Genomic DNA, 12,489 nt, shown 5'->3' on the forward strand with positions numbered 1-12,489 from the left:
CTTCTCCCCTACATAATAGTTTCATAATGAAGCCACGCTCCCCAGACGGATAACATTTACAGTTGTTTCCAAGCTCCTCTGGGTCAATACCACTTCCCCGGAGATAACACATAGTGCACAGTTGTTTGCTCCACTTGTGAATTAGCATCTTGGTCCGAGAATCATTTGAATGTGCGCAAACATAATTCCCTACCAAAGAAGTCACCTGGTACAGCATATCTGTGTTGACACTGTAGAACAGTTTATAGCTGCTGGTCAGTGTTGAGCTTCACTCTTAAAGATGAATCTCACTCCTCCAGCCGACTGCTGCGCCTTCGAATCGCCCATCCTGGACCAGGTTTTGCCACCAATACTGATTATGGAGTTCATGTTTGGGCTGATGGGGAACGTCGTCGCACTGTGGATGTTCATCTTTCACATGGACACATGGAAGCCCAACTCTGTGTACCTGACTCACCTGGCTGTTGCCGACTCCATCGTGCTGTTCTGCCTGCCTTTCAGAGCTGACTACTACAGGCGTGGAAAGAACTGGCTGTACGGCGATGTCATGTGTCGCATCCTGCTCTTTCTGCTGGCAGCCAACCGTGCGGCAGGGATCTTCTTCCTCACCGCTGTAGCTGTTGACCGTTACTTCAATATTGTCCACCCAATGAACCGGATCAACCGGATGGGTCTCGGCTACGCTCTCTGGGTCTCCCTCGCTCTCTGGGCTCTGATTTTTCTTGCTACTGGGTATCTTCTTGCGAATGAGCACTTCTTCTACAATGGAAACCATACTCAGTGTGAGAGTTTCAACATCTGCATGGGCTTCAGTCCCCTCTCCACTTGGCACAACACTTTCTACGTCTCCCAGTTCTTCCTGCCCACTATAATCGTCGCTTTCTGCTCCGTCAGAATTACGTGGCAGTTAAGAGCCAGGACTATGGACAAGACGGGGAAAATCAAACGAGCCGTTCAGTTTATCTTGGCTGTCGCCTTGATTTTTATTATCTGCTTCTTTCCCAGCACCATATCACGCATTGCCGTCTGGATCCTCAAGGCATGGCACAATGAATGCAAATACTTTGAAGAGGCCAACCTGGCATTTTACACATCGGTGTGTTTCACATACTTCAACAGCGTCCTCAACCCTGTGGTGTATTATTTCTCGAGCCCTGCCTTCAGTGGCGCCTTCGATAAGCTCCTGAATAAACTGCTGCGAAGGAAGGAGGAAGACAAAGATCAGACGGATTCAACTCAGAACGACGTTTCCACTGTTGATAATAGAAGGATTTAAAGCCGGTGTGTTTGTTTTCCCTGCTCACATAGCAGGGGAAGTCTAATTAATGCAAAATGCATGTTAGATTCCTGCCTACTGATAGAATTACATGTAGAGATGAGGTTTTGCTGTGGTTGTGAAAAACATAATTGCCCAAACAAAAAATCTAATATAAGTCTTAATGCTGTTGGTATAGGGTTACCAAAAATCCTCAAAAGTATGTATTAATAAAATGAATCATGAGCGATTAAGAAAACAACAACATTTAATGTGATCTAGTCAAATATGCCATGCTAATTCTTGTAAATATGGATATATGTGTATGCACATTTTCTTGGTAAGGTAGTTCATATAATACTTTATAATGTCAACTGCATGACACTGATTATTAGCCGCACAATAAAGTAATATTTGCAATACAAATCAGTTATATACAGCCAGAGGGAAGTTTGGATGAAAGTAAAAGTGGTGATACCAAATTGTAGGAATTCCCTGTTACAAGTAAAAGTCATGTTCTCAAAGGTTTTTAATCTGTTTGGACAAAATTGAAAAGTACTACTTATACAGAAGGGACCATTTCAGAAATATGTCTATAATATTTATTTTAATTATTCATATTAATGGGCTGCTTTTTAACATATACATATACCGCTTGGTAGCTTGTGAATTTCTCCAATAGTACGCTATTTATACAAAATAATGCATACAAGTTTTATTGTTGTTTTGTCTTGTGAATCTAGTTCAGCAATGTAACTCAAAGTAACAAATAAAGGTAGTGGAATACAAATTATAAATATAATTAAATAATTAGGAAATGGAAATACTCAAGTAAAATACAATTACCATAAACTTGTATTTAAGTATAGTACTTGATTAATTGTGCTGTTTCACTCCCGTACATATTCTGCAGATTCAGATTATTTTTACAAAATATGAATCGGCTAATGAAATACATTTATGATTACATTTTATGATGGCTTCAGTGGTCTTCTGTCATTCTGTGCGTATATATTTTGCACATTTCTAGCCTTTGGATCCTGTCCCATTTTCTTTTTCTTTAAATAAATATTACTTAGAATAACCAACACAAGTCAAATATACCGCTTGTGCCATTCTCCTTTCTTGATTGTTTGTTTTCTCAGTCATAAAATCGTGTTATAAAATTCGGTTCTCAAATGGTTGAGTTTACGGTCCGGTCCTTGAAGGCAGCTTGAGTTTTGGTTCCCAAGGTGGTGACGTCAGGCTGGGGCTGGGCAGAGACGCTGGAAAAACATGTAACGGTGTAAAGATACGCTGCACCTTCCCACGACATATTTTACCGAGGCTCAATTCACCGGCCGAGAACAAGTAAGCTTTCACGGCGACTTTTTACACACCTGTCTGCTTTTATTTAGCTTTAATATTCCATCTTTTAGGGCGTTAGTGTTTACGTTAAGCACAGTTAAGTTAATATGTTTATGCTAATCTGTAGCTAGCTAGCATTGGCAGTTAGGAGCGCATTCCAGCAGGGACCAACGCTTCAACGTGGGACACAAAATAACATAAATAAGTAATTCGTTTACGCACTGGGACTATCTCTTGTATGATATGTGTGGTTAAAGTAACCTGTCATTTTGAAATTAAATGCGTAGGGTGTTTAGAAAAAGTGTCCACACCTACCTAAGTTGCAAGCTCAAGAGATGCAGCAAGTATATTGAGCCCATCCCAGACATACACAACAAGGGCCAGTCTCATTATCTGTTTGCCATGTAACAATGCATCAGCAGGGATTTGTACATGCATGGTTGATATCTGATTCTGTTAGGATAAAGACAAAGGAGTAGTAGTGCTGAGATGATCCCAGACACAGGATGAGATTTGACAGCTGTAGGTGGGCTTGTTGTTTTGGTCTGGCTGGGCGGAGAGAGCAGTGAGGTAATGTTACACAGACAAGGCTTGTGTTACCTGCTCACTCACTGCATGGGATTAACTTTAAACACACACTTTTACTGTTAAGTGCCGACAATATGCAATATGACAAGTTGAGTCAGTACAAATAAAACATGCTGCTAGCCTACATAATAGATTTCAGCACCTGCAACATTGTCAGTGGTGGAGGAATCCATATAATTTACACTAGTAATTTTAAGTGAGTTAAAGTACTAATACAACACTGAAAATACTCAACCGCATTTAAAGGTCCTGCATTCAAAGCTTTAAAAGCGAGATTAAATAGCAGTATAGAAAGTTAAAGTAGTCATTGCTTAAATGTTAGCTTTTAAGGCAGACTAATGTCCAACTAAAACAAATACATGGTTGTATAAACACCCATACTAATACACTTTGATAAGTATCCTTAAATAAATATAAAAACTACATTTTTGGTAGAGATCTGAGTCCACAATGGGAAGAAAAGTTGAACTCAGCTACTCTGGTTCACAGGTCTTGAAAGGTCCAAGGTTTTTTTGGGTTTGTGGCCATGTATGAGAAAGGGTTCTCTTTATTCTGATGGTTGCTGTTTTGCAGGATGTTTTATATCCATAATGGTTTGTTTGACCAGTATTTCTAAGGGCTGAGTAAAAAGCAAGTCTTGTAGCTTGAATGAACTACTGTCTGCAGTGGAAGCATGAAGATAGATTCCCTACAGTTAAACAGCCTCATCTGTGTGACACATAATATCTGCCTTGACCGTGTTGGTCCAGAGTGAATCATCTGATTTATGAATAAAATGGCAGCGTGGTCAGGCAGCAGCCCAACACCTACGGGACAAGATGTGCAAAGAAAGAGGAATGTTTTACTTCGGAGAGGAGGGAAATCCGCATCACTTTATTTAATAAATGCCATATATGCAAAGTAATTTATATTTTGGCGTTTAGAGTAGAGACGTCACAGAGTGAAACTACTCATGACACGTGGTCAGGTTAGCATTTCATTTGGTTGATAATAAATAGCCTGCATATAAACAGTGGGTTGTGAAATACGTTGGGAAGTAGTCTAGAGCAGTGGTTCTCAAATGGGGGTACGCAGACCCCTAGGGGTACGTGGGGGTACTGCAGGGGGTACGTGAGAGAAAACAATAAAAAAGGTTTATAAAAAAAATGCTTTTTTGCTTATGCTGGGTACAACTTGTATTTGCCGTACTCGCCATTAACTGTTATTGCTCAGGTTAATCTCGCCCCCCTCCGAGGTAAGTGTGAAGTATTGGTACTTGCCGGGCAGCCGAATGGGGCCAGCTAGAACCGGTTTTCGGTACTTAGAGCCGGTTCCGCTGCGGTGGAAAAAGGAAGAACCAGAGCTAAATCAGGCTCTAGCCCGGAACCACGCCGAGCGGAAAGCATATAGTATATATATTGCAATAGTATATTATAACAAATAGACATTCCAATGGAATCGTGGTTAAAACGTAGCAATACTACGGCAGGGAACGTGGACAACGGAGAAATAAAGAAAGCCAAAATTGAGTCAAAATGCCGTCAATATCAGGAGGCGTATGCTTTGACGGGATTCACGTCCACAAACGGCAACCCGCCCCAGGCATTGTGTTTTTTCTGTGGGGAAAAACTAGCCAACAGCTCAATGAAACCAGCGCACCTCCAGAGACATCTCAGCACCAAACACCTGTGTCACGTTGGTAAACCACCGGAGTTTTTCAAAAGAAAACTTGCTGAGTATAGATCCTCCCAAGAGATTATGCGAAAAGCTTCCACAACATCAGCCAAAGCACTGGAGGCATCGTATGCGATATCACTGCTCATCGCTAAAGCCAAAAAGCCGTTCACGATCGCTGAGGACCTGTTACTCCCAGCTGCTGTTGTTTTGGCTGAGACGATGCTGGACAGAAGTGCCGCGGAGAAGTTAAAAACGGTGCCTCTTTCTAATGACACAGTTTCACGCAGAATAGAACGAATGGGAGCAGATATTGTTGAACAAGTTGTGGGAAAACTTGGCGAAGCATTTTCACTCCAGCTTGATGAATCGACCGATGTCAGCGGTAAGGCTCAGCTTATTGCTTTCGTGAGATACGTGGATACTGACGACATTTATGAAAATGTGCTTTTCTGCAAGACCTTAGAGGGGAAAACAACGGGGGAGGAAATGTGTAATGTTTTGAATGATTTCTTTATTGAAAACGAGCTGGACTGGAGAAACTGCATGAGTGTCTGTACTGACGGAGCTGCCTCAATGACGGGCCGATTTAAAGGGCTCATGGCACGTATTAGGGATACAAATCCAGAAGTGCAGTGGAATCACTGTCATACACAGGGAAGCATTGGCGGCCAAAAAGCTGAGTCCTGTGTTGCATGACGTTTTGAACAACAGCATCAAAGTGATTAACTTCATAAAGTCAAGGCCACTCAATGCGCGTCTGTTTCACCGCCTTTGCAAGGACATGGGAGCTGAACACACCCAACTACTGCTACACACAGAAGTGCGCTGGCTCTCTCGAAGGAGGATACTGAGCAGGCTGTTGGAGCTACGATCGGAGGTGCACACCTTTCTGTCAGAGCAAGGATCTCCTTATGCCACACTGTTTGAGGACACAGATCGGCTTGCAAAGCTTTGCTATCTGGCAGACATATTCAGCAAATTGAATGAGCTGAATCTGTGCATGCAGGGCAAGAACACCAACATTCTGAACCTGTATGACAAGGTGGGTGGTTTCGTAAAGAAAGCAGAGTTGTGGAAACGGGCATGTGCACCAGCTTTCCTCAGGTAGATGCTTTCCTCTCCAGTGAGGATGTGCAGAGCGCTCCAGTTAAGTCCATTATAGAGGAACACTTGGCCAACCTGATAGTTAGTTTCAAGTCGTACTTTCCTGACATGGAGGAGAAACCTGCACAGCTTGATTGGGTAAGAAACCCATTTCTTCTGTCAGAAGCAAACAGAGAAAAGCTTCCTCTCTGTCACCAGGAAAAACTCTTGGATGTGTCATCTGACCGTGGCCTAAAGATGACATTTGAGAACTCCACTCTCACGCAGTTTTGGGTGTGTGTGAAAAAGGAGCATCCTGAGCTGGGAAACACAGCTTTGGAGCAGCTACTGCCCTTTGGATCAACATATTTGTGTGAAGCCTCCTTCTCTGCAATGACTCTCATCAAAACAAAGCAGAGGAACAGACTGGGCCTGGAAAATAGTCTGATCACTGCTGTGTCCTCTCTGCCACCAAGGATGACCAAGATCCTCAGTGAAGGACAAGCACACGTTTCACACTAAATTGAGTGCTCTTATTATTACTTGTTAGTGTTATTGCAATTTATAATTTATTTATTATTACAATTGTTTGGTTTTTTTGCCAATGTTTTGACACTAAATTGTATGTTCTATTTTAAAATGCAGTTGAATGCACCTACAACTCATTAATAGTGTTATTGCAGTGCTATTACGTAGTTTTTTTGTAATTGCACATTTGTGTTACAATGTTTTGTTTTTAACCCTTTCATGCATTGTGACTGATTATTTAATGCTGTTGTTTATGCATGGGGTTTTGGATGGTAGCACATCAGGCACCACATTTTATTATAATATTTGTGTATTGTATTTTATAGTTTTTGCATAATATAACATTTTGTTCATTGGTTCGTTAAACATTTAATTATTACTTAAAAATCTGTTTTTAAAAAATGTGGTTATGTTCTTTGTTTGTTGTAATTCATGGATGAAGGAGTTAATAAATCACACACTGATGGAACATCACTATATTGTAATTATTTATATAGGCTTTTTCTATCAAAAATGTTCGGGGTCGGTCAGGGGGTACTTGGCTGAGAAAATGTTTCAAAGGGGGTACATTACTAAAAAAAGTTTGAGAAGCACTGAATTCTTGAGGGTGACATTATAACAGTTTAATGTTCACAGGCCTTGATGAGTGGTGTAGCAGCTCTCACTGCTTGTTTTAAATTTGTGTCCGCTTTTGTTAACTGAGTATTACTGTTTTAGTTATAGGTGGTGTGCATGGAATCAAAAAATAGTTTTATTAATTGGGTAGGTCTACAGAAAAACATATTTATTTTGATAGGTGAATCATTTTTAGTCTTTACATTTTTAATTTGAAGTAAAAGTGCCTTAAATGTACTGGTTAGGGTTTTTTGCTAAGTGGCCTTTTATATACAAGGATTTGCCTTGGTGTTTTAGTGCAAGATGTACAGTGAGCATAGTGAAAATAAATAGAAACATGGATCTGTAAAGCGTTAATGTTTACCGGGTTTATGTATTTGAGTTTCTGCTTACAATTCCAATAAGGTATGACTAAATTAAGCTGAGTCAATATCCACTGTGATGAGTTTCACGTCTCTGCAGATGGTCAGCTACAATAAAGGACTTGTAAAATAAAACATGAAATGGCCTCTGTTTCTGATTTGATTTATGGCTTTTTCCCTAGTTCTCTTCTATCACATTGGGACTTTATGGGGTGGTGGGGAAGGCCTCCACCTTGACCAGGCCACACCCCACACAATGGACAAACCAGGAGCCATGAGTACTCAGGGCAAGGTCAGCGGGCTCAAACCCCCCAGCAAAATAGTCCGTCCATCTGGGGTGCCCACAAAGACCTCTCCTTCCTCGGGTAAGATCATTTTAAAATACTCATGAACTTTATAAAATCTCAGAGGTAGTATTTGTGGATGATGTATTTTAGTACATTCATGCAACAGAACTGAATAAGACAAGAACACTATTATTTAAAACAACTAAGTATGACCCTATTGCAAAGGGAATATCTTGCAGCTTTATAAACGGGATGGTTTGTTGTGCTGTTTGCTCTGATTCACCATTTAGGCAGAACAAAACCTCAGCAGGGGGCCAATCTGATTACAGAGTCCATCCTTTAATCACCGAGCAACTGCACTGTTTCATTGTTTGCTTCATGTGCCAAGGGGGAAACACTAACAGGGATTAGAAGTAGTGATTCAAATGAACACTCTTTACTCATTTCAATTGTCATGTTTTACAAATATTTATGTAAAGAAAAAGTTTGAGCGTGTTATTACTAGGATGGGTTAAATGCAGAGGTCAAATTTCACTGTGTGCTGTGGGCATGTATGTGTGACAATTAAAGAGGGTTTCATCCCTCCGATTCTATTCTATTTTATTTAGTGGGAATGCTGATACAGCATTCCCACTATCTGTTATTCGACGCACAAAAGTCTTTATTATTCCGCCGGGTTATTTTGCGCCTTTTCTGCTAGAGGACTGATTACATTTTGCCTTCATATTTTCTTTTACACCTGCCATAATTCCCAAACCCTACATTCCTGAGACATGATTTTTCATGACAAACGTAGGAAAACATTAAGCAAAATAATTAAACAAAATGCCTCTTGATGGCATGAAGGGACAAAAACGTTCAACATGTCTCCATTAAACCCCATTGTAAATTCAGCCTTATCTTTCCCCACCACAGCAGCCGCACACCTTTAGTTAATCTGCCAAAAAGGCCACATTATTAACCCGAAAGTACACAAAAAGTACACTTCAGATGCTCAAGTTCCTTGACATGCTTCACGCTTTGAAATGTTACCGATATCTGTTACGGTTCTTCAACAAAACGTTCACATGTAAGAGGTTTATCTCATTCAGAACAATGAAAATGCTCTCCTCTCACTGATTACTGCACATCACCATGGAAACCTTTGATCTCTGGACACATCGTTAGCTGAAATATAAACACCTCTGTCATGGAACACGATGATGTCATTTCTCTGACATGCTCAGAGCAGCAGATTTCAGATTATGGTTAACACAGCTCTACATCAAATCTGATGTTACGTAATGTGGTGTTACTATGGCAACGCATCCCTCGCCATAAAACAGCAGCAGACTTCAGATAATGGTTAATGGTCCTGCCCTCAACAGCTCTACATCAATTATGGGGTGTCTTCTATGTCTTTTCCATGGAAACGCATCCCTCGCCATAAAACATGATGTCGCTGTAACTCCAATGGACACAGTCCGATCGTCCCTCAAACTTCACTTGTATATCACCGGTCCGTGCCTCAACAGCTTTACGCCAAATCTGAGATCTCACCATAGGCTGTTGCCATAAAACACGATGTCGCTGTAGCTCCAATGGACACGGTCCGGTCGTCCCACAATCTTCACCTGTATATCACCTCTCCATGCCTCAACAGCTCTACGTCAAATCTGACATCTCACCATATGCCGTTTCCATGGAAACGCATCCCTCACCATAAAACATGATGTTGTCGTAACACCTATGAAAAGGGTCAAAAACAGCGCCATACTTCAGATAATGGTTAACGGTCCAGCCCTCAGCACCTCTACGTCAATTATGGGGTGTTATCATATGCCGTTTCCATGGAAACGCATCCCTCGCCATAAAAGAGGATGTGGCTATAACTCCTATGAAAATGTTCAAAAAGTGCTCAAACTTCACATGTGTGCTAACAGTCCCGTCGTGAAGACATCTACAGGTCGGTTTTGAGATTTCTTCAATTGCCGTTGCCATGGCAACACAATGCTCACCATGAAACACGGTGTTCTCATAACTTCAGTGAAAATGCTCCAAACAGCCCAAAACTTCATAGGTTTGGTAACGATGCAGCCATCAACGCATCTAAGCGTATTATGTCATCAAATGCCGTTGGCATGGCGACAGATCATTCGCCATCAAGTTAGTTAAAAAGTTTGCAGTTCAAATATTCTGCTGCTTTTCCAAGCCTTCTTACTTTCTTTTCTTCTCTCATCACACATTCAAGCCCCCAGTGTTCATGTATCATTTCAATCTAAATTCTTCACTTTCTTCTTACACATTACATTTCAGCATAGCAGTTTAGCGTCAGCTTTTCAGCATAAAGCATTCCCACTAGCAATTTCTTCAGGAATTGCATTCTCTAGTTCTATTCTATTAATCATCAGTACTGTAACTTTAACAGTATATGTGTAACACCCAGGATATTGGAGTTTTGCATTTCAAATGTTTGTATCTTGTTTACTTACTCTGTGCTCTTTAATAACAATTCAATTTGTCACTATTTATCTGAGGTCGAATTAAATGCTGATGCATTTGTAAAAGTGTGGCTTTTTTTGAAGCTGTAGTGTGGACGCTCCGTTACTTTGTCACACAATGTGTGGGTTTTTTAAGTTGGGTACAAAACAAAACGCTTTCTAATGACAGAAGTAACCAAGTTCTAATAGAGTCTAGAGCAGTGCTTCTAAAAGTGTGGTCCGCGGACCACTTTCCAAGGTTTGACATAATGAATTGTGCTACTTTTAAAGCAAGCAACGATGTTTTCAAATCTGTAATCAAAAAGCTCCTCAAAAACGCTATCGAAGCAGTTCCTGCCGTTGCTACCATTAGTTCAAACGGTAACAACGGACTCTTTTTCTTAGCGGATGCATGTCAATTGAAATCAATACAAACAACAATTGTTTTTTAATCAATAAAATCATTTTCTAAATCCATAAAATCATTTCAATTAATATTGGGTGTCGTATCGTTACTTTGTTGAGAATGTGGCCATGTAATAAGCGGGATAATGTGCAGCAACGCGGTCATTATGGGGAAAATAACACCTTCATGCCGATCTAGATCCCTCTGCTTCGCGTCGGGCTCCTGATTAGCCTGTCGGTGTTCTTTTCCCCATAATGACCACGTCGCTGCACATTATCCCTTACATATGATTATATAGAGTCATTATTCATTTGTTTTTAAAGCAGGAGGCGCAAACGCTTGCCTCGGGGAGGGAGAAAAAGAGCCACAGCGGAGAATAAACAGAAGGGCAACCATGCGCGGGAAGTCTTCTTCGCTGCTTTTGTGGCAGACGACAGCGCCACTTACAGGCCTGGCATATGTACTACAGCGTCTCCAGCGCTTTCGAGCGGCAATGGTCGGCCGTGGCCCAACCTCTCATTCCCCTGATAGGTGGAGAATTGACCACTAAGCGGAGCACCCCTTTTGTGACGTAGAAAATAATTCAAATCTGGATCAGTCTGTATCAGATCCGTTACAGCCCCTTTTTTTTAGAGATTTGGGTATGGAGGAAAAGGGAGAGGGTTGTATTTTCTGACACTTGGTGAGTTCCCTGACACACCGGGGACACATATTCATGTATAAAAGATGTACAAGAGTGCATTTTGCATGATAGGTTCCCTTTTAAGTTTTCCGCACTCTCGTGGGAATATCTCCGCAATGGAGCGAGCTTAAGTTTCACTTTCAATTGCATGATATATCCCAGTGCAACACCTTCATCAAACATGTTGCCACTTGTCTGTACCATTTTCAGGCGATTTGTAATCTGTTCTAGAAAAACTGTGTTTTTGGATATTTGTGGAGTTAGGTGGTCCGCGAGTGGTTTTTTATTGGTTAAGTGGTCCTTGGTATGAAAAAGTTTGAGAAACACTGCTCTAGAGTCTTCACAAGAGCAGAAATGATTAGCAAATATTTTAGCATTATGTATAGAAATAGTCTGTTAGTCTGTTATAGTCTGTTTGACAATTTCACTAAAATAAGTCGTACAGTTCCCCCCCCTCTCTTGAGCCCTTACAAAAGGTTGTTGCTTCACCCTGATTGGCCAAGAGGGGAAAAGCACCAAGCTGCTCTTAATTCTTAATTAGGAGCCAACAGGTGATCTGAATAACCTGCAATCAGCTCAGGGGAGCTGTGACACCCAGCTCAAATTAATTGGGAAAATTATAATAACAGTATGTACCAAAGGTTTGCTGCACAAATATACAATTACAGTCGCCATATCGATTTTAGTGAGATACTGAACATATATCACAGGTTTCAGATCAACTATTATTAATTTGATCTTAATGAAATTATAGGATTTATATCAAAAGCGGTGAATATATTGGGTATAATTGTGATTGTAGGTACTGCAAAGCCAGTCCCTCCAGAGAAGCCCCCGGGCAGTGGGACCTCCCCGACCCAGGATGGAAGTGTGGACTTCGAGGTGGGAGAGAGGGTCTGGGTCAACGGAGACAAGTCCGGTTACGTGCAGTTCATCGGGGGCACGCAGTTTGCTCCCGGGCAGTGGGCGGGGATTGTGCTGGACGAGCCTATCGGGAAGAACGACGGCTCCGTGGCAGGGGTCCGGTACTTTCAGTGTGAAGACGAGAAGGGGATATTCACACGGCCTTCCAAGCTGTCAAAGACTGCTCTGCCAGTGAAGGAGTTAAACGGGGGGCAGCAGAGTCCAGCTCCAGGAGCCCCCGCAACCAGCGAGTCCACACCTGCTGCCACTACCTCAACTGGTAACATGCAGCATATTCTCAGTGAATACTGACTGTGT

The 12,489-nt window shown here is 41.5% G+C and overlaps 2 protein-coding genes across 4 annotated transcripts in view; both read left to right on the plus strand.

The window, feature by feature from the left end:
* The first annotated feature begins 15 nt into the window (after positions 1–15).
* On the plus strand, positions 16–2,030 carry LOC117561470 (hydroxycarboxylic acid receptor 3-like). Its single transcript, XM_034238909.1, has one exon. It carries the CDS (start codon positions 281–283, stop codon positions 1,274–1,276), a length of 996 nt encoding a protein of 331 aa, XP_034094800.1. The 5' UTR covers positions 16–280; the 3' UTR covers positions 1,277–2,030.
* Positions 2,031–2,469: 439 nt separating this feature from the next.
* The window catches only part of clip1b (CAP-GLY domain containing linker protein 1b), a 32,708-nt gene continuing 22,688 nt past the window's right edge, over positions 2,470–12,489 (plus strand). For all 3 annotated transcript variants that reach the window (XM_034238912.1, XM_034238913.1, XM_034238914.1), the window contains exons 1-3: positions 2,470–2,605; positions 7,617–7,799; positions 12,071–12,451. In XM_034238912.1, coding sequence (XP_034094803.1) covers positions 7,691–7,799; positions 12,071–12,451 — 490 coding nt within the window. In that variant the 5' untranslated portion in view covers positions 2,470–2,605; positions 7,617–7,690. The remainder of the gene's footprint in view (positions 2,606–7,616; positions 7,800–12,070; positions 12,452–12,489) is intronic.

This window comes from Gymnodraco acuticeps, unplaced genomic scaffold (genome assembly GCF_902827175.1).
Source record: "Gymnodraco acuticeps unplaced genomic scaffold, fGymAcu1.1, whole genome shotgun sequence".
Taxonomy (NCBI): domain Eukaryota; kingdom Metazoa; phylum Chordata; class Actinopteri; order Perciformes; family Bathydraconidae; genus Gymnodraco; species Gymnodraco acuticeps.

Bases quoted from the DNA above. Each gene is read 5' to 3' on its own strand.
- LOC117561470 (XM_034238909.1), top strand. From the start codon at position 281: ATGAATCTCACTCCTCCAGCCGACTGCTGCGCCTTCGAATCGCCCATC.